This window comes from Macaca mulatta, chromosome 3, assembly GCF_049350105.2.
Source record: "Macaca mulatta isolate MMU2019108-1 chromosome 3, T2T-MMU8v2.0, whole genome shotgun sequence".
Classification (NCBI taxonomy): Eukaryota; Metazoa; Chordata; class Mammalia; order Primates; family Cercopithecidae; genus Macaca; species Macaca mulatta.
Window position 1 is genome coordinate 13,488,045 of NC_133408.1, and position 21,857 is coordinate 13,509,901.

Consider the following 21,857-nt stretch of genomic DNA (forward strand, 5'->3'; position numbering starts at 1 on the left):
CATATTATGTTCACTGTCTTTTAAAGTGGAGTGTAGAAGGCTTCATTTTTATGTCCTTTTTTGGTATCCCCTGAGTATAAAGGCCAAAAAGCCCTTTTGGCCTAGAGAATTTGGTTTGAGTAGATTACGTTTAGGAATTAATGGGTTAGACACAGCATCTAACACATGGTCACTCGGCAAAGTCTATCTGGTCCTGCCTGCCAAAATCCCATGTCTTTAAGGGCTTGTTCAGAACTCCTGGTCCCTGCTAGATCGTTGGATCTGTGTTTGCTCCATAGTCCTCCAGGGAGACCTCTTCCTAATAAAATGCCCTTCATCCTGTCATGAACACACCTAGTTGTAGGCTGTTCTGTAGCTTTCAAGGCCATTTCATGTACATCTGAAGCTTCGTAACAGCCTTGTCATATGGGTGGGACAGACATCACCCCACTTTACAAATGAGGAAAGAGATTGAGGGGCCCTGGAGATGTGCTCAGAGTCACCTGTCTGGGCAGCTGGTTGTCAGGCCCTAGAGCCCATGTTTGTACCACTATGTAACTAACACCATGCACCAACACGTTACTGGAGCAAATGGACAAAAGTTACCTTAGGTAGGTCCCCTGCCCCTTCCCACTTTGTCCCTAAGATGCTCCCAATTCACCTTTTAACCAAAACCAGTTCCCAGGTCAGCTCTTCCCCTACATTTTACCTTTTGGGCTTCTAGAGAAAATAGAGTTCCCCAGGCAACAGCCCGCTCAGGTGCCTGTTCCTTGGTCAAACTCCAAGAGCTTTTGACCAACAAACCAGTTCCCTTCCCAGAACTACCCCTGGTTGGGCAGAGGCAGGACCATTGCAGCGAGGAAGTTCTCCAGAGCAATGACATGGCCCAGCGCTGCTCCCTACGTGCTCATACTGGGACCAGCATGCCCTCCACGTGACAGGACACTCCTGGCACTCAGGCTTGGCTTCAACTCCGGCTTCCTCCTGGCAAAGTTTTTAATACATGACCACCTAATGTGACAACCAGCGGAGACACCACGTGGCCCCTCAACCTTTCCAGGAACCAGGAGTGCTGAGGCTGCTAGTTGGCCCAAAGACCATTCAGCCACCTTTTAGGTGGGCCTAGGGCTACTCAGCTGGAGACCACATTCCTGAGCCTCTGCAGCACCTGACCGTGGTGCTGAGTTCTAGCAAATGGGAAAGGAGAGGAAGTGAAGTGTGCCTCCCTGGACTGCCCTCGTGAGCAATCCTTAGTCCATCCCTCTGGCTAGATACAGACAAGATGGCAAGTGATGCCAAGGGCACAGCCACCCTGCCAGGCCTTTCCGCTGCCCCTGGGCTGTTAAACACGATGAAGAAATAGACCCTCTCCAAAGCCACGGGATATTGAGCTCTGTCTTCTGCAGCTGAGTTTGCAACCTAACCACGACCACGCTCCAGCTTCCCCCCGGCCCCCCAGCTCACTGCCTGCCTCCTGCATGCAGTGAGGCCAGATCTGCACAAGGTGGCGTCATACACATAATCACAGCTCTACAGACACGTGATTGCCAGTGGACAAACCGTCTTTGCCGGAGCCTCATGCTGCTGATACCCAGATCCTTCAAAGTCAAACTCAGCAACCTTCCTGTTGATCAAGCGCATACAATCTCAGGGAATGATGAGGCGCTTCATATGTTGCCTTACAAGGTCACCAGAGAGAAGCCAGAGATCTGTGTACAATGATTTGTTTTTTGAGACAGTCTCATACCATCATTGAGGCTGGAGTGCAGGGGCACGACCATGGCTCACTGCAGCCTCAACCTCCTGGGCTCAAGCCATCCTTCCGCCTTAGCCTCCCAAGTAGCTGAAACTACAGGCAGTGTGACCACACCCTGCTGGTTTTCGTATTTATAGTAGAGACAGGGTCTTGCCATGATGCTCAGGCTGGCTTTAAACTCCTGGGCTCAAGCGATCACTGGCCTCGGCCTCCCAAAGCGCTGGGATTATAGGCGTAAGCCACCACACCCAGCCTACAATGATTTTCTTCACAATATTTTCTTTAAATCGAGGTGAAAGTTTTGCAGTACCTTGTGTATGGGATGTTTTCGATGCATATTAGCTATTAAATAGTACAAGAGGCCGAGTGCAGCCAGGGTGACAAAAGCGAGACTCCATCTCATAAATAGATAGTACAAGAGTATTTAAAACGCACACAGAAAAAATACAGAAGTGAAGTGCATCAAAACTTAACCTTTATTTTTGTGTAGAACATCTCCATTAAGTGATTTTATTTCCTTTGTGTTTTTCTTTCCTTGCTGAATTTTCTGCATTAATAAGTATTACTTCTGTAATGAGAAGAAAAACTAAATATTTGAGAATAAAGTATTCCCTTGATTATGCTGGCTACTAACCATGGTTAAATAGGTATTAATTACATGTTTTCTACCAGTGATTCCATCCACTCTGGGCTCTGTGAGGGGGCCCTCATCAGACTTGGAGCGAACTAGGTATAGTATGGGAAAGTTAATTATTGCATTTGTTTTTAATGGCATTTAACTTTTATTTTTAAAACAGGGTCTCACTCTGTCACCCAGACTGGAGTGCCATGGCCTGATCATGGCTCAACTGCAGCCTTGACCTCCTGGACTCAAGAGATCCTCCTGCCTCAGCCTCCCTAATACCTGGGACCATGAGCATGGGCCACCATGCCTGGCTAGTTTTTTATTTTTTGTAGAGACAAGGTCTCACTATGTTGCTCAGGCTGGTCTTGAACTTCTGGATGCAAGCAATCCTCGCCTCAGCCTCCCAGAGCACTGGGATTACAGGTGTGAGCCACCATGTCCAGCCTTAACTTATTTTTAAAACTTCTAATAACAACCAAGAAAAGGGCATAAGATTTTTATGTTTTTCAAACATGGGGCATACTAGTTTTAAAAAGGCAAAGACATACTGCTGTAGGTCAACTTTTAAAAACTGTGCTGTGTAACAATTCAACTAGTGTCCCAGCCAGCTAGAGAATGTAAAGGACTCATTTATAGTCAGTTAAATCAGTGATGAAATAGGTAGGAATGGCCTTAAAACCAGAACAGGAGGAAGCAATCTAATAAAATTCAGTGTTGGGTTTTATAGAACTCAGAATTACAGATCACACAGGTTCTGAACACGTGGAGTTACGTGTGTTAGAAACTTCTTCCTGGAAATTCAGTGACCCTTCTGAGTGTCTTTATAAGACAATCAGCTTTTTGCACCGCCCCCTCAACCCCAGTCACAGAATTTCTTACGCTGTACAACACAGAACTTCTCCTATTCTCACAAAGACTTTGTACAGAGAAATCTATTTCTGCTTGGTGTTAGCTAACATTTATCTACAGCCATAGGAGAGTTGAAAGGGTTGTGGGTTGGTCTTGTTTTCCAGGTTTATTTCTGCACAATTTTCCTTGCACAGCTACAGCCTTATCTGTGGGAAGAGGAAGAGACACCATTTGCAGGGCTCTTAGCTTCCTGTGCGCTCAGAAAAGAGTGAAGCAGAAAGAACCCAAAATAATCCACTATAACAGATTGACTTTTCTCATTTTATTCATGAACTATTTGAGTTTAAACCACACAGGTCAAAATGACCAAAGAGTTGTTTTTTGTTTTTGTTTTTTTGAAGAGATTGTTCTTTTTAGGTTCAAGATACACAGGAACAGCAATTTGTACTGATGTTGCTACTGGTTTAAAGAAAGGTCTCAGTTACCATCATCTGAATGGATAAAATTTAACATTTCACACATAATAAGTTGCCAAAGGAACACTCAAACAGCAAAAACAAACCTCAGCTTCTTCCAAACAAAAAAGAAGAAACAGTGTTTTGGCCCTGCTTCATCAAACCCTTAGACAAATACATAAGTCTACAATTTATAATAGTGTCTAGTAATTCTTAGAATTCCATGAACATTACATATCAGACAATATAGTCTCTCTTTTATGGAAAATTAAACAGTACCATTATTTGGCAACAGAAGTATATTACAATCAACAGCACATCCATCAAGGGGCAGGCCTGGTCCTACCCCTGGGCAGGGCTGTGAGGGGAGCAACTTGCCACCAGCACTGTGGCCCACTTGTCACTGGAAGCACAAGGAGCTCACGTTCTGATGGATTACATTCTTTTCCAAACAGGCAAAGGCTATCTGGGAGGGTTCGCTAGCACTCCTGGGAAGGGAGGGCCCCATGTTCTAGCTTTTCTTGTCCCCAGACTTTTTTGAAACAACCAGGGCCCAAGGGACAGTGACTGGCTGACTTGTTCCCACTCACAGCCCTCTTGCCACCCCAGCCAGAGGGCATCGTTCTAAGGAAGGAGAGTCAGGGCCTGTTTGGGGTGAGTGAACCAGAACTCATCTCCTCTGCTGGCAGGCCTTAGGTGGCCTTCCAAGGCTGTGCCTGAACAAAGAAACCTCTAAACAGCTCCATCTTTGGGAATAAAGCCAGTTATGAACCACATGGACAGTGCCTCTAAGTGATTTGCAGATCATTCATCCACCTCAATAGATTCCAGGAAGCTTCCAGAAATCATGGCTTCCCATACTCCTGAAGTCAGGAGCTGTACCGGTTCGGGCCTCTCAGGAAAGGGGCTCCAGTTGCTGGTTGGCAGCGTTAAGATGCACACAGCCTGTTGAAAGAAATGTTGAAAACCTAACACATTCTTCAGATGTCTTTTCGGACCACAGACCCTCAACCTTCCACCAGCAGTGTCACCCCCAAGTACAATGCGTTCAGATCACCAGAAACCAGCTCTTTTCGTTACTGCAGTATTTCCAGGCTGCCAGGGGAGGCTGGACTCCTGGGGTTGCCCCCTCCTGAAATCACTTCTGAATGCCTCTCTCAGGGGTTTAGACATTGAGTTTCATGGAACCCACCTTGGGTGGCCTAAGGGGCGCTTCTGGTGGCCAAGTACAGAAAGTCTGCGCCCCAGAAGCAGCCTGGACTCCTGATCCTTTTCTGGGAATGGAGAGGGGAGGAAGGCGTCTCCCCCCTGGGGTCTCCATGGGAACATGGGCATCCAGAAGTCTGCCCCAAAATGGCTTAACCCAGAAACCCTAAACCATCCATCCACCCACCTGGCTGTGCAATAGTTGAAGACGGTGAGGATGCATCAGGAAATTTCATGGAAAACACAAACGCTAATTAGGGATAAACTGAATCAATCCAGATAGAGAAGTAGAAAGGGTGACCTGGAAGTCAGAGTGGGCTCTCCAGTGGGATAGCTGCGTCAGCCCCAGATCCCTAACGAGTCCACTAGAACCCAAGGAAGCCTGCGTGGCACATGGATCTGGTGAAAAACAGGCTCCCGATCCTCTCATCCTTCCTGACACAAGTACCCTCTCGGATATGTGATCTGCAAAAATCCATTTTTAATGCAACACCAAGGTCCCATGCGAGGTCATGGCTACAGGATACTTTTCATTTGATCACACCACCACCCATTACACTGAAATTTTTCATATTTCCTCCAGGCAGGAAAAAAATGACTCCTTTGATTTCTAACATATACAACTTGGATTTTTTTTTAATATAAATTTAGTTGAGTTGAACCCAAGTAATCTGATTAAGCATTTTCTACTCTTGGAATAGGTTTAAAATTTTTTTCTATAGTTTTATGCACTTAAATTAGATTCCTAAAATACTCTCATATACATACAGAAAAATAATCTCTCAATGACAAATCACATTTTACAATAACAAGTGAAATATTTTTGACTACAGAATCTGTGTTAGTTTATGCGACATTTAACAGCATAGCCTCTTACATACCATATATACATTTAGTCATGGCCATTCCGTAAACACACAGCAGAGATTTCATGATGAACATGAAATGAATACAACCTTTTCCCTTTATGTAGTGGGAGTTCGCATTTTTCTTAGCTGGAAACAGCACAGAATGTAGAAAACTGGTATCATCCACGGAACATTTTTGTTGCAGTTTCTCATCTGTACACATGTATTTACACGTAAGTTCACCACTTATACGTGTGACGGTACAAAGCTGCTGGAGCAAAGGCAATACAACATGGGGTGGGCAGGGGCCAACTCCCCTATCTATGCAGGGCCACCAAGGGATAAGAAGGGGCCATGGAGAGCACAGACTCCGGCTTGCGGGGCTACAGCAGACGAGATCTGAGGTTGATTTCACAGTTCAAAGATACTTGGGCTATTGGCCGTGTATGCTTTAAATGCATGTCTAAAATTAAGTAGCATTAACATAGATCTTGCTAAAATATCTACTTTCTGTCACAGTGAATGTTTAGCAGATGACATTTTAAGGATGTTGATTTATAGAATTGTACCTCAAATGTTCATTAAAACTAATTCTGACATGCTATTAATGAAATGCCCCTGGAGAAAGAACGCTTGCAGAACTTCCTGTGGTCTGGAAGATTGCATGACGCACGCAAACAAAGCTATAATTTGTTATGTCATTCAAGGTGACTCAATCAAATCCAAGTGAGATGAGTTTGCAATTTCTGTTCAACTTTCTGTCAACATTTTTACTTAACAAATATAATCCCAGACAGAATCAGAGAACATAGCGAGGATTATTGCTCAAAGTGTGTGGAGAAGGGGAAATGGAACTGCAAACATTTTGGAGTGTCCAGCCCAGGAAAAGTAAAAGCTCGTGAAAGAAAGCGACAACAGGAAGCCCAGCTCCATGCTCAGCTGCCTCCTGGGGCCACAGTCTTCTAGAACTTGAGGCTACTTACACTGAGGGTTCTTTTCTCTCCTACCATCCCCTACTTAAAAGCCACACAAGGGATCCTAAGGGGAGAGTCTAGCAGGGAAGTCACAGCCTCTCCGAAGCAGGTTCCTCCCAGACACCTGCAGACCAGATGATGTGGTCCAGCTGGGCAGGGAGGTGCTGGCGTCGCAGACTCCCCTTCTCTCCAGCGGGTGAAGGCTGGAGGAGCAAGTGTCCAGCCACTGGGGAAGGGACACTGAGCACGTCTATGACCCTGCTTCTCTTTGAAGGCAGAAGGTTGGAAAAGGCTTGCTGTTCTCCCAGGAAAGGGGAGAAAAGCTCCCGGTGGCTGACCAAGGCCAGAGGATATAGTGAGCTCAATGGTAAAAGCCCACAGTTGCTTGATGCCCTGCAGCCCATCCTGAACCGGGAACCCAGAGCTCCTGCCACCACCAGCAACCCCCTCTCCAGCCTTGGGGTGCAGCTGTGAACTAGGGGCTCAGTTCCACACCCTCTAGCTAGTCCAGGCCATTTGTGCTTTTAGGAAATAAATGCAGGCATTTAGAAAAGTATATCCGCCCAGCTTGCCACAGCCTGCCGGGAGACCTTTTTAAGTGAGAAGACCTGAGACAGAGCCCATCTGCTTCAGGAGCCAGCCCAGAACAGTGTGGTCAGGGCCAGCCTCGTGGTCGTGCCGCCTGGCAGCCACACGGGGCCATGCACTCAGAAGGGACCTGAGCGGCTTAATGCTCTCCTGTCACTGTCTAGAAATGCTTCATCACCTGAACAAGGGGCCTCGCATTTTCATTTTGCACTCTGTCCACCAACCACGCGGCTAGTCCTGTCCAGGACGACAGGACAGTGGAGTAACGTGTTTCCTGTTTCCCTCTCCAAGCCACAGAGCCATGCATCCCCCTCAAGGGTGGGTAGGCACACACACACGCGCACACACACACACATACACACACACACACGCACACATGCATGCACATAGAAACACATGCACACATACACGTGCACGCACACACACACACGCACACATGCACGCACATACAAACACACACACATACACGTGCACACACACGCACACACACGCACACAAACACATGCCTGCACACACAAACACACGTACACAAACACGCACACACACATACACGCACACACAATGCACACACAAGCACGCGTGCACACACCACGCACTGAGCTGCTGCGTCCCACCAACAAAAATTCCCTTCCACCTAAAGTTCCAGCAGTCTAAGTCTGCAAGCAGAGACTCTGTAATCCAATCCCAGTAGAGCTCACTGTAACTCCCAGAACGCTTGCCGGGAAGCAGGGCCTCCTCCAGGTCACCTGCCCTGCAGTCCACCCAGACGACAGACACTAAAGCAGATGCAGAAAGGGTGGGAAGGCTGAGGACCTCCGTGCAGCCCCAGCCTCAGCGGCAGGGAAGAGCAAGGTCTCACTGGAGACCCCTGATGCGTTAGGCTCGAACCCCAGGCTCGCCGCGAGCTTCCTTCCCACCCAGCCTTCAGTCTCTGCCAGGCCCACATTCCTAGTTCTGAGTCCGTGTTCCTGTCTTCCCCTACACCTCACATCACCAGCAACTCCTTCTGCGATCTACACAAGAGCGATGCCCAGCAGCTGCGGTAGGTGGAGCCGGCACCTTGAAATCCGCCAGTGAAAACAGCGAATTTCCTCCTCCTACAGGGTGACCCTCCACCTCCGCCAGTGACAGTGCACTGAACGGCAGCCGCTACTGCTCACCCAGCGCTACAAAGCCACCACACCCTTTCTTTGGTTCCTGTCTGCCCCAGGCCCCCACTCTGTTTAGATACAGGAACGGCAGGAAATAAGAGATTTGAGTTAAAAAAGAGAAATGCAAAGGCGAAGAGAAGCAAAGTTGCACAGGAATGTTATTCTTTCAAAAGATAAAAGCATAAAACCAGAGCTTCTGGAAGAAGAAAATATGCATTCTTACCACTGCCTAAAAAGAAGCCTTAGTTTCTGGTTGATCCTCAGGAAATATCAGAGAAACGCTGATTTTTCCTTTTTTTTTCAAGGCTGACCAAATAAGTCCACTTCTGAACACAGCTTTATTTGGTGGGCTTTGAATACTAAAATATTCATACTAGGCAGATGATAGTAGTAATATAGCCTGGTATAGAAAATAGAACAGAATCCTATTAAAACACAACTCACAGAACACCCCTGACATCCAGTAAGGGGAAACCGACCCTGAAATCTGACAAGCACACATAATGTCAAAAACATTATTACGCGGGTGTAATCTGGTTCCCCCAGGGCCAGGGTAAAGAGGGTTCCTTTGAATGGAGGAACTGATTGAGGCTGCATGGAACTAAAGAAGTTATTGGGAGGTGGATATGAACTTTTTTTTTTTTTTTTTGAGACGGAGTCTTGCTCTGTCACCCAGGCTGGAGTGCAGTGGCACAATCTCGGCTCACTGCAACCTCTGCCTCCTGGATTCATGCCATTCTCCTGCCTCAGCCTCCCGAGTAGCTAGGACTATAGGCACTCGCCACTATGCCTGGCTAATTTTTTGTATTCTTTAGTAGAGATGGGGTTTCACTGTGTTAGCCAGGATGGTCTCGATCTCCTGACCTCGTGATCCACCCGCCTTGGCCTCCCAAAGTGCTGGGATTACAGGCGTGAGCCACCGCGCCCGGCCAAACTTTTTTTTATAAGCGTTGGGTCTTATTTTAATGACTTAAAGTTAGTTTGCCATTAAAAGCAATGGCAAAAACCGCAATCACTTTTACACCAACCTAATCCAATTAGGCTTGCTTGAATGCCACCAAGGCAGGCCCGTCGGAGCTGCCTCCCAGCTTCTAGGAGGGTGACCTGGACCAGGATGGGGACTCCCTAAATGAACAGTGCATTAACTACTAAGATGTTTCTGAGAGATCACAATCCAGAGATGCACTGTCTAGTGTGCTGGTGTCTGGATTTTAATGCTCCCAAGACAGACAGCTGTTAGATGTCTTCTTTCACTTGGACTAAGTTTCCATGCCTATCAGGAATAGATTTCTTTTTTTTCTGGCTCCTACAGATAAAAGGTTATGTATCTTAGTTGATCCTGATGACCTGCAGACATATCCTGGATCTGATACAGTGCAGGGTGAGGAAACAGGAATTCTAGAACCTTCCTATCTTCTAGCTCAAATAAACAACTGCATTCCAAGTACAGAGAAGCAGGATCCAGAGGAAGCTGTGGGGTGCCACTAAGTTGACAGCCAATTACTTCCTCCGTGTCAGGTCTAACCAAAAGAGGTCTGCATTAGCTCTTTTTGTTTGTTTGTTTGTTTTGAGAAGGACTGTCACTCTGTTACCCAGGCTGGAGTGCAATGGTGTGATCTTGGCTCACTGTAACCTCCGCCTCCCAGGTTCAAGTGATTCTCCTGCCTCAGCCTCCTGAGTAGCTGGGATTATAGCTGGGATTACAGGTGTGCACTACCACCCCTGGCTAATTTTTGTATTTTTAGTAGAGACAGGGTTTCACCATGTCGGCCAGGCTAGTCTCGAACTCCTGACCTCAGGTGATCTGCCTGCTTCGGCCCCCCAAAATGTTGGGATTACAGGCGTGAGCCACCGCACCTGGCCGGTTTGCATTATTTCTCTGAAGAACCCCGCACAAAGCAACATTCATTGATCAGAACCATTCAAAATAGAATAAAAATATCCAAGGGCTCAAGGGAAACATTCCCTCTAGAAGTCGGGTCCTGCACATGAAGTACAAGTCACTGCAACAAGGAGAAGCAGGGACTGAGCCACATCTTCATCAGAAACCGGGCTGGCGGGCATGTGGGAGTATCAGGGGACACCAACGGGCCTGAGACTGCTTCTCCTGGAATGAGCTGACCTGGAGGTCCCACAGGAGGAAGTTGCAGGGAATGCATCCCTGGGCCCCCAGGACAGCTCTCATCAGGCTCCTCGTAAGCCTGTAAGGTCACTGGGCAGAAGAGCTGGAGGAAGCTGCCCCGTGAATGGCAGCTGTGGTTTCTTTGCACCCTCAGTCTTTCTGCTGCTTTACAATATCACCTCATGAGTGCAGCCTCCTGGCACTCATGGACAAGGAAAGCCCACCTTCCTCTAGAAGGGGCCCGGGCAGGTAGGCAATTACACTGTAGTTGGGAAAAGAAAGAAAGAAAGAAAATGCCCCCATTTGATCAAGCATTGAACGTCCCTAAAAGGAACTGAGTGTCTACGTGCAGGAAGCTGCTAGATCAATGTCATGGGAATTCCTGAGCCTCCCTCACTCGTGCAGGTTAAGGCTGTTCTAGGGAAGCGCCTGCCACTTATATTTAATACAAGCCTGTTTCTGTCCCTGAGATCTGCCCCAGAATGTAGGCTGGCCTAAAAATCCTCATCTGAGCTCAGCCTTCCCAGAAATGGATTCATCTTCTGTGTCATTTGAACAAATGAACTGAAAACATAGAGAAACACAAGCATTTGGTCTCACTGGTCCACTCCAGGGAAAAGAAGGAGAATGAACATTCTAACGATATACTAAGCAGCCCCTGGGCCATTCCTGGAAGTAAGGGGGAGTCTCTAGCAGGCATGTCAGCACCCCATGGTACAAAGAGAAGGAGGTGTTAGTTTTCCCTAATGCCTCTTATGGTGGCTCAGACTACACTGAGGGCTTCATCATGCCACTGGTTTCTGGGCCTCCAGTTATGCTTCTGCCTGGTGTGAGCTAAAGCTCTTTTATCTAAAAGCAAAACAAAGCCATCCAGGTGCCTTTGTTTTTATGTCACTTTCTGGCATACGATGCTCTAAACTTGTAAACAAGTGTATCTGAATCAAACAGACCCACTGCTAATTGCGCACTCACCTCAAGCCTGAAATGACCCTGTTATATCCAAAGCACACCAGATATTCATGTGAAAGTATTAGTGTCTGCTATAGAGCACATCGCTAACCTTGAAAAGGAAGGGAGAATTTAGAAACCAAATCAAATCAAATCATACTTTCTGTTTCCAATGGAAATTCTTAAAGTTGTTACACATACAAAACATATTTTCTTCTTATCAATCAAAAAGCCTCAATCAACTAGAAAAAAAACAACTTGGAGTAGAGGTAGAGAAGTCTTTTTCTGCTTATACAGGGTACTGGCCTACTCTAAAATATATTCCAACAGCTCCGCCTTTCCAGGAAAGCCAGAAGTGCCTTGTCCATTTCTGCCTTCATCTTGAGCCCCATCAGATTCTAGAACATCCTTGTTCTGTGTGGTCAGTGGCTTTACACTTGTCCTAGCCAGTTCCTGGAGAGACAGCCGGCCTGCTCAGCCTTGGAAGGCAGGCCTGCAAGTGTCCTTCCCCGCTGGCGCTAGCACCGAATCCCTCTGCCACCCCGGAATACACCCCTGGAGGACACCTGAGCTTTGGTACCAGGTCACCGAGATAAGATATAATGTGGGTGGTCAATTTACTCATTTTCTGATGGGATTTTTTTTCCCCCAGTTAACTTCAGGGCTACTCGACCAGATGAAATCAGTTACTTTCATACACTTAGGTCTTTAGGTTGTTTAAAAAAAAGCAAAGAAGAAAAAATGCCTCCTCTTACATGAATGTTCTTTGAGAGCAGAGCCCTTTCCTCTGCTATCAGAGGACAGAGACACATTATCCAAACAAACAAGGAAGTCCGGCTCTAGTTCCTCAAGCATTCCTGGTGACCTGCACCTAGAAAGGTCCCTCCTTCCAGATTAGTTCAGGCCTGGATCTGAATGAGCCACATCTTCAGGCTCTCATGGTCCCAGCAAACCTGGTTCCAGGAGACGATGCTGTCCGTCTACCTGCCAGCATGATGCCAGCAGCCAGAGAGGCCCTGTCCCAGAGGGACCAGGATGTGGACTGTCACTTCTAGAGAACTGCTGTATGAAGAAGGCTCAGCCCAAGAGGTCCCCGGATAGTTCAGTTCTCAGGGATGACTGAGGGTTACAGCGTAACCCTATGACCAGGACAGCCCCTTCTTGGACTAAAGGAGATCAGAGTGTGCAGGAGGAGCTAGCAGTGTGGCTCAGAGCAGAGGAACGCTTGCAGGGGTGTGTAAAAGGCTGAGATCAGGATGCCAGGATGCAGTGGCCTACAGAACTCCTATATGTAGAAAACGAAGAGCTCGGAGACAGACTCCTTGTTGGCAAGGAGCATATAATTTCAGTGAAATATAGCCCAGATGGTCAATAGAGGTGAAGGAACAGAGAGGCCCAAGGGTTTGAGACTCCATGCATCAGCCCTGTTCCTCAATCCCCTTGACACAACTCATGAATCACAGCTGGATCCGAGGGCCAGCCCGACTCCTCCATAAGGACGATCGGTTACGTTACAAATTACACCAGGAAATACAAGGACACTAATCCAGAACTTGCTACACAGCAGGAGCATCTCAAGGATGTTCAACAGAGTCACTTGAGGAAAAACAGTCACATATTGCTTTCTCATGCTACATTAATTCCAATAATAGGACACTATGAGTGGGTGACCTGGGACCTCAAACGATTGTTTGTCATTGTGCATACCATACGCTACCTACATGAACAATGATGTCCAACATTAACACGCAAATAAAGTCAATGAAGGAAAGACAGGACAGAAAACAAAAAGAGATTGGAATGGTGACCCACACTACGCCATTTACACATGGAATACTTTTTTTCTACCATGGTAACATGTCTTTCATAAACACACTGAACAAACGGTATTGGTTATAGAAATAGGAAAGCATAAGTTGCATGTCTATTTATAGATTTAATTTAAAAGTTTCTTAACAACATCAAAAAATATAAACTTAAAGTTTTTTAACCATGTTTTCTGCTGGGAAATGGTAAACAAATGCATGCCTGAAGTTAAACTTGGTCTCTAACACGTTCAGTTGAAAGTTTCTAACTACAGGGTATATTTGCTTGTTTCAAAAAATACTTATGTCTGTTGTTCTTGATACAAAATTCTACACTATCTTCAATAAATAAATAATAAAGTATTTCTTAAAAGTATGAAATGTAAACTTTGTTGTCCTTTCCAACACACACTTTTAAAAAAAATTGCTTGAAGTATGACCGGGCTCTCATGGGAAATTATAACACTACACATTCAGTTCCCAGCAAAGGGGGTACTCCGCCACAAAGCTGATGCTATTATTTAGAAAGCGCTTTTATAACCCTAATTAAAGTCTAAGGACCTACAATCAAAGAGAACACCATCTAGTACAGGAAAGCTAGACTCCGGTACCAACAGAACATGCAAAGGACATTTCATGACCACAACAAACTGGGATTATGAGAATATTAACATGCGAACAAAATACGGCCCCCACTTTTCATTAGCAAATCAAGTTACTATCTAACTAACCAGACTATCTCCTGGCATTTAAGGGAAAAAAAAAAAAAAATTAAAGAACTCAAACCAAACAGCTTGACACATGGTCATACAGTCCTGACTCTTGGAACAAGCACATTACCGTGAGGTTGGGGTGGGTGTGGTGGAGGGTGGGAAAGCGTCTTAGGTCTTTGGCCCAGGATGTGCGGGGCTTGCATGCTCCTAGGGTCTTTCACCCACCACATAATGGACTGTCTTCATTTTCTTTCCCAGCCTCCAGCTTGACATTTTTCCTTTTCACGCCTTGGGGATCTAGGACGTGGCTTTTTGGGGAATGTACCAAAGACAGTTGTTGAAATTTCCTACAACAATCAGGATTCAGCACATCCAAGCACAGAACAGGGCACCAGCAACTAACTACTGCTGCCGTGAAATATCACAGGGCCTCTGAGCCAAAAGAGATTTTTCCACCATGGCTGCCAATCGAGACCCAGTGACCCAACATTGTCAGGTTGCCTTTCCAGTGACCTGCAGTGATCTGATCCAGCAGACGGGTGACTTTCTAGATAATGGCTTTCTGTGACCATATTCCAAGCATGCCGGAAATCAGAACTGAATCCACGCAACAATACGCCGGTGTGTTTTCATTGACATATATTAATACAAGGCCTAGAGGGGGAAGGAACGGCTATAACGGTGCGCATGCTGGAACCTTCCATAGACCAGCTCTTCAAAGAGCTAAGTCAGGGCCTGATCAGACCGTCTCACCGAGTGATCAGCTCCAGGCAGCATTTCCCTGCGGGAGAGATGGGATTCTGAAGCAACGACAGGACCATCATAATTGTTTCTGAACGCACACCAACGACTGGGCATTGTAAGCTGAGAAGTCTACTTGGGGCCTGGTGGATGTAAGAAATAGGAGGGTTACATGAGTTCTCCAAAAATATAGACATTGCATTTATAAATCTATTTTATAGTAACCAGACCCATTCTTCAAGCCCGGGAAGGCGCTAGACTCCCAACTGCACCCTGTTGAGGGTTATGGGATTTCAGTGACCCTAGAAGCCATAATGAGACCTGTAGTGAGGACAAAGGAAAACAGAGCTTTGTTTCATGAAAAAGGAAATTGTTTCGGGGCAGGGAGGATTGTCGAGAATGATTCCTAGAAGCTCTGAGGGGCCTGTCTTTGCCGTCCCATATCCCTGTGACTGAACACCACCAAATGGTTTCTTAGAAAAGGAACACAATTTCCAGACAGCATGTGCGGCCGTGGGCTGGGACCCTGCTGAGCACACCCTGAGCCCGCTGCCTACGGCTCATCAAACAACTGCAGGTCCAAGCGGACCACGATCTCTCCCGTGGGGACTTCGTGCAGCAGAAGACACTTCGTAACTGGACCCTTGGAGCCCTGGTCCTTTTTGATGTCCGCCACACGGATCTCCGTCCGACCCAAAAAATCTGAAAAGAGAACAGACAGACCCTGCTAAGAGGGCCCATTCCCTGTCTTCGAGGCACATGTCTGGCATATTGGGGACCCCCCGATGAACTGTTACATTCTGATGTAAACCAACACTAGGATTTCCAACTCACTCCCCAGTAGAGTTGCCAATGTGTCATGGTATTTCATTATTTATAAAAAACAAACCCAACCCCAATCTTTATCTCTCAGAATTAGAAGGTGGCCGGGCACAGTGGCTGGCATCTGTAATCCCAGCACTTTGGGAGGCCAAGGCAGGAGGATCACTTGAGTCCAGGAGTTTGACACCAGCCTGGGCAATAGAGTGAGACCCTGTCTCTACAAAAACATTTTAAAAATGAGCCTAGCATGGTGGTTCATGCCTGTCATCCCAGCTACTTCGGAGGCTGAGGCAGGAGGATTGCTTGAGCCTGGGAGGTGGAGGCTGCAGTGAGCTGTGATTGCACCACTGTGCTCCAGCCTGAGTGACAGAGTGAGACCCTGTCTCAAGAAAAAAAAAAAAAGTAAAAAAATAAAAAGAAAAAAGAATTTAGAAGTTGACAGTGCACATAGTGGTTAAGAGTCCAGACTTGGGAGGCAAACTGTTCCAGTCGCACTCAAACATTTAACCAGCTACCACGAGTACCTAACTCACAATGAGATAATTCACATAAAAAGTACTAAAAGATGAAGGCCCTATGGAGCCATTTAAACCTTGTACAGATAATGATAGTATTCGACCCTCACTCCTTTGGTTATAATTAAGTTGAGCATATAATCTTTTAACTTACTCTGTGACTTTTTTTTTTTTTTTTTTGGAGATGGGGTCTTGCCCTGTCACCCAGGCTGGAGTGTAGTGGCACCATCACGGCTCACTGCAGCCTCAACCTCCCAGTCTCAAGCAGTCCTCCTGCCTCAGCCTCCCAAGTAGCTGGAACTACAGGTGCGTGCCACTATGCCTGGCTACGTTTTGTATTTTTTTGTAGAGACTAGGTCCCATTATGTTGGCCAGGCTGGTCTCGGACTCCTGGGCTTAAGCAATCCTCCTGCCTCAGCCTCCCAAAGCGTTGGGATTCCAGGCCCGCATCACCATGGCCACCGGTGATTTTTACTGGGTTGAGGGAGAGACAGGTCGTTTCTTGGAATCATTGGGCCGAGACCATTCTTTTGCAGGCCCAAGCAGGAACAGAAGGCTGGCGGAAGAAATGATTCATCCAACGTGACTGCATCCCTTTGCCTACTTAATAACTGCCACAAAAATGCCACCCAAAGGGACCTGGCTGATTCTGCGGCTCCTGTGCTGGGCTAACATCCTTGTTCCATTGGCCAGCTTCATCCATTGCCAGCATGGCTTTTTGCCAAGGACTGAAGAACTGTGCTGAGGCTCTTAAATACACCCCTCTCCACAGTCACCTGCTTTGGAAAGCAGAAGATGGTCGTGTTTGCCCAGGGCAGCTGGCACAATTCTAGACCAAGCATGCTCTGTCCACTTGCAGTGAGACACCTCCAGAAGACTCCTCCAGGGGAGACAGAGCCTCGTCTTGTGCCAGCCAGCCTCATCTCTCAGGAGGGAAACCCAAGGAATCCTGGCACCAAGTCTCCAGGTAAGAAAACATTCACCCACGCAAACGAGTGCCAGGGAAGGAGGCGTAACCACGGGGCCGCGTTCCACTCACCATCTGGTGAGAACTGGTCCCTCTCGAACACAGTGATGCAGAGGACTTCCTGCTCCAGGTCTCGGATGAAGAACTGGCAGTTGGAATTCCACTTGGGGTTCAGAGTGTCCTGGATCGTCTTGGTGATGTGGCACTGGGAACCCATGGTCACCTCGCAGTAGGGGTTGCTCTTTCCTGAAGGGAACAAAAGCCTTCGTCAGGTGGAACTCACCCCTCATTTTGATCCCCACCCTTTTTTTTTTTTTTTTTTTTCTGATGGAGTCTTGCTCTGTTGCCCAGGCTGGAGGGCAGTGGTACGATCTCAGCTCACTGCAACCTCCACCTCCTGGGCTCAAGTGATTCTCCTGCCTCAGCCTCCTGAATAGCTGGTATTACAAGTGCCTGCCACCATTCCTGGCTAATTTTTTATATTTTTAGTAGAAACGGGGTTTCACCATGTTGGCCAGGCTGGTCTCAAACTCCTGACCTCAGGTGATCCGCCTGCTTTGGCCTCCCAAAGCACTGGGATTACAGGTGTGTAATCCAGGCCACTGTGCCTGGCCGCTCCCCTCTCTTAATAATTATTATGCTTAATAAGTGGCATTCAATGGAGAATCCAGGTGCAAACTCCCAGAAGTCAGCGTCATCCTTAAACTAAGAACACATAATTAATTGAGTGGGCTTTGAAACTAGGCCCGTCCTGTCTCCTCACTTTGGTCTGATTTTGTGTCCTATCCACTGTGAATGCAGCCGCTCAGATCCCTCGGAAAAGCAGAATGGTAGAAAGGATGAAAAAAAACCCCACAAAACCTCCAGGTTTTAAATCAGTGCTAGTTAAACCAACTCTGGAAGGAGATCGGGGAGTATGGAAATAGCACATTTGATTTACATTCAGGTGGGGGTGCAGGGAACCCGGACCCAGCTTCCAACCCTAAGGCAGGAGGCGGGGGCGCCTCAGAGCCTTACCATGTGACCGACAGGGTTTCAACTCAATGCCTTCAACCACGTTCACCATCAACCTTCCAATGCCTGTTGCCCTTTGGGAACGGACTGTGATGGCAGGAAAAACACACAATGCTTCATTTGAACATGCCACACCGTTCCCATCTCTGTGAGCCTCACAATGCATTTCATGTACCTCTCCCGCCTCAAAAGTAATTCTCCCCTCCTCTCCTTGACCTCTTGCTTCCTTGCTCCTGGAATTTGTCCTCCCTCCCCATCTGCATCCCACCCCAAGCTCACTTCCATCCCATCTCATGCCCCTCCTCTAGGTCCAGAGGACTCTTCTATTCTGAGGATTTTCAGCCCAGCCAAATGGCCCTCCCTCCTGCCGGCGTGCAGGACAGCCCGCGGGGCCATGCATTACCCAGGTACGCCTTCTCGCGCTTCTTTTTCTCAGTCTCTATGTAGAGTTCAGAAGCAGCTTTGATTTTCTGCACCCAGGCAGTCCTTGGACGGAAAAAGACAGAGAGTTGCCAAACAGAAACTCAGGAAAAAGGCTTCAGGTCTGTTCAAACACTGTTGCCAGGACTCCGTTTTCTTTGTTCACTTGATTTTAACCACAAAGGCTCGGGAAAGAGAATCTGATTTTATGTCACATGATGCTAATACTTATTCCTGCCATCGATAAGAAAGGCATGAGGGCCATTTCCATGGATGTCCTCAAGACCTGCGTTCATGTGTCCGGGGAAGAAAATCTGTGATAGATGCTGTCTTGGAGGCAACATGGGGACACAACTCCTCTTCCTTCCTTACCGAAGAGCAGCACATATTTTCCTAATCCAACAAAGCCAGAAGGATCTTGCTTACGAAGTCACGCAAAGAAAGAACAAAAACCACTTCCCAGATTGGGAACCACTTCACAAGAAAGAGCAAAATGCCCTGGGGGAAGGCGTTTGTGGCTGCGGTTTTCGCCTTCATTTTTTCTGAGAACCATATGCACGGAAGCTTTAGCCAATTTTCTTGCTCGGTGCAAACGCTCTTTGGAATGATGCTGGCCTTGTGTCAAGTTCACCCTTCAGAAAATGATCTATTTCACTTGGCTCCAGGGCAGTGTCTTGAAGACAGATTGAAGCAAAATACCCACAGCCCTAGGTTCCAGAATGCCCATTTAAGTGAGCCAAGGTGAGGAGGGGTTTGGGTTTGGGTGGTCCTATTAACCCCCAAATTGCTTTCCTATTGGTTTCTGCCACCTGGGAAGCCAGGGGAAACTTGAGATGCTCCGTTTACCTCAAAGAATGCTAAACATTTCTGAAAAAAAAAAACAAAAAAAAAACTGCCAGGTGCAGTGGCTCATGCCTGTAATCCCAGCATTCTGGCATTCTGGGAGGCCAAGGAGAGTGGATCCCTTGAGCCCAGGAGTTTAAGACCAGCCTGGGCAACATGGCGAGACCCCATCTCTACAAAAAAAGTAATAAAACACTAGCCAGGCTTGGTAGCACATGCCCGTAGTCCTAGCTACCTGGGAGGCTAGGGTGGGAGGATTACTTGAGCCTAGGAGGTCAAGGCTGCAGTGAGCTGTGACCGCACCACTGCACTTCAGCCTGAGTGACAGAGTGCGACTCTGTCTTAAAAAACAAACAAACAAAAAAAAAAAAACTCAAGAAAAATTAGTTTCAATCCATGTTATTTTGGAAAGTGCATGCCATGTGTCAGATTTTTGAGATGCTGTAGAAAAAAGTAATAGCCCCAACCCAACCCCAGCCAGGGGTGATAGCATTGCCACTTGGGAAACATTGGCACCTGCTGATTAATCACACGTCCCTTTTGTGTGCTAGAGCTGTGGAGCCCCTGGGGCCCATGCTGGGGAGGTGGCAGGTCTTACCGTTCATTTATGCTTTCTGCTCGGAGGGTGTAGACGCGGTCAATGTGGGAGATGTGGAAGATGGGCTCGTCTCCAGAAGGGTCAGTGGGTAATTTTACTAGAACCTCATTTAGGAAAATAGGCTGCAAAGTAACGTGAAGGCATTACAAAGCGAGGCTGGGGGTCTGCATGCTTTGGTAAACCGTGAGTGTGTGAGCACGCTTATGAGACTGCAAGTCAGCCGTGTGTGCACGCCCATGTGTGTGTTTCAGTAACCTCGACTGAGCATGTGTGTGTGTTTCTGGGTGTGTTCCAGTAAACCAGACTGAAGGCGTGTGTGTTTTCCGGTAAAGAATCCCAGAATAATAATTTTGTGTTAGTACCAACTTTCATAGATTACAAATTATAGATATGGGTCTCCCCCACCCCCGATTTTGCAGGTATGTTTTAACTCCTTCAGAATGAGATCTGGCTGGTGTCGCTTTTCCTGGTGTATCCTAAACAGCAGTCTTCATCCACTTTACATCAAGCAATTCCCTCCAAAGATTTTCACATGAAGTTTCTAGTAACTATATAAATACATAGCTCTTTTTTCCCCCAAAATAAAGCTAACTGCTGCTTCAGAGAAAATTCTGTAAAAACGCCCCCATGGAGACAAATTTAGAAAAACAATGTCCCGTGACACGAAGACACACAAACACAGCCATGCACGTATGAACAGACCATATAAACAGCTGAGGGAAATTCTCCACTCATCAACTGTTTAGAGAGGCTGTGCTAGAAAGGGGAGGCCTCGGATGTTTCAAGCTACCTGGAGAAGTCTGGCCGGGGACTTAGGACTGTTTGGAGGCGACGGTGGGCCCTGGGTGCTGTTTTGCGCCTCTTCTCCCAGGCTTTTTCACACCTGCCTCATCCGTACCCTAGACTTTGCTCCTACAGGCTAAGGCATGCCTTTGTCACATCCCAGGGACCACAGGAGCCATTTGGCAGCCAATATATGTTCCACCGATGGCACCGAGTGTCACTGAAACTGCGGTGGGATACGGATCATCCTCCACTCCGGACACCCTAAATCGCAGTTCAACTCCCAGCCTTCTACTCCACGCCACCGCCCCAGACCCCGCTAAAACTCTAGCTCCTTTTTGGAAACTTCTTCCTCCCCAAACACGTCAACCCTGACAATGCAATCGGGAATCCAACTTACAGTTTTGTACATTTTATACTGCAGGTTTGATTTGGGGCTGAAGACTTTGTCGGTGCCAGAAGATCCCAAGGGCTTCGTGATCTGAGTCAGCAGGAGGAAGTCGTTGAAAAGGAAACCATACAGTTCCTTGTTGCTCTTGGCCTTGTAGAGCTTCCCGCTGTGCAGAAATTTGCGCGGCCCCAAGCAGTTGGTCACTGAATTGAACACAAGTTGCTGAGAAAGGAAAACAAAACCCAAAGTGTAACATTTTTTGTTTCTCCGCATCTGAAAGCATGGGCTCCATCAGAATCAGAGGCCAGGCCCCAGTGCACTCGGAATCTCAGGCAAAAGTCAAGGATGGCTTTGAAGACTTTGGAGCCAAGAGATCAAAGTCAGACAAAGGCACAGTTCAGGGAATTCCAAGTATCAAGAAGAGTCTCAATGGTAATTTCTTTTTTTTTTTTTTTTTTTTTTTTTTTAGACAGAGTCTCGCTCTGTCGCCCAGGCTGGAGTGCAGTGGCCAGATCTCGGCTCACTGCAAGCTCCACCTCCCGGGTTTATGCCATTCTCCTGCCTCAGCCTCCCGAGTAGCTGGGACTACAGGCGCCCACCACCTTGCCTGGCTAGTTTTTTTGTATTTTTTTTAGTAGAGACGGGGTTTCACCGTGTTAGCCAGGATGGTCTCGATCTCCTGACCTCGTGATCTGCCCGTCTCGGCCTCCCAAAGTGCTGGGATTAGAGGCTTGAGCCACCGCG

The 21,857-nt window shown here is 47.2% G+C and overlaps 1 protein-coding gene across 1 annotated transcript in view; it reads right to left on the reverse strand.

The window, feature by feature from the left end:
* Positions 1–14,643: 14,643 nt before the first annotated feature.
* Positions 14,644–21,857, reverse strand: part of ITSN1 (intersectin 1) — a 242,278-nt gene continuing 235,064 nt past the window's right edge. Inside the window, exons 34-39 of the mRNA XM_028845344.2 lie at positions 21,123–21,335; positions 19,940–20,061; positions 18,482–18,564; positions 18,082–18,165; positions 17,137–17,310; positions 14,644–15,462 (exon numbers count right to left, since the gene is read on the reverse strand). Of these exons, the coding sequence (XP_028701177.1) occupies positions 15,314–15,462; positions 17,137–17,310; positions 18,082–18,165; positions 18,482–18,564; positions 19,940–20,061; positions 21,123–21,335 (825 nt within the window). The 3' untranslated portion in view covers positions 14,644–15,313. The remainder of the gene's footprint in view (positions 15,463–17,136; positions 17,311–18,081; positions 18,166–18,481; positions 18,565–19,939; positions 20,062–21,122; positions 21,336–21,857) is intronic.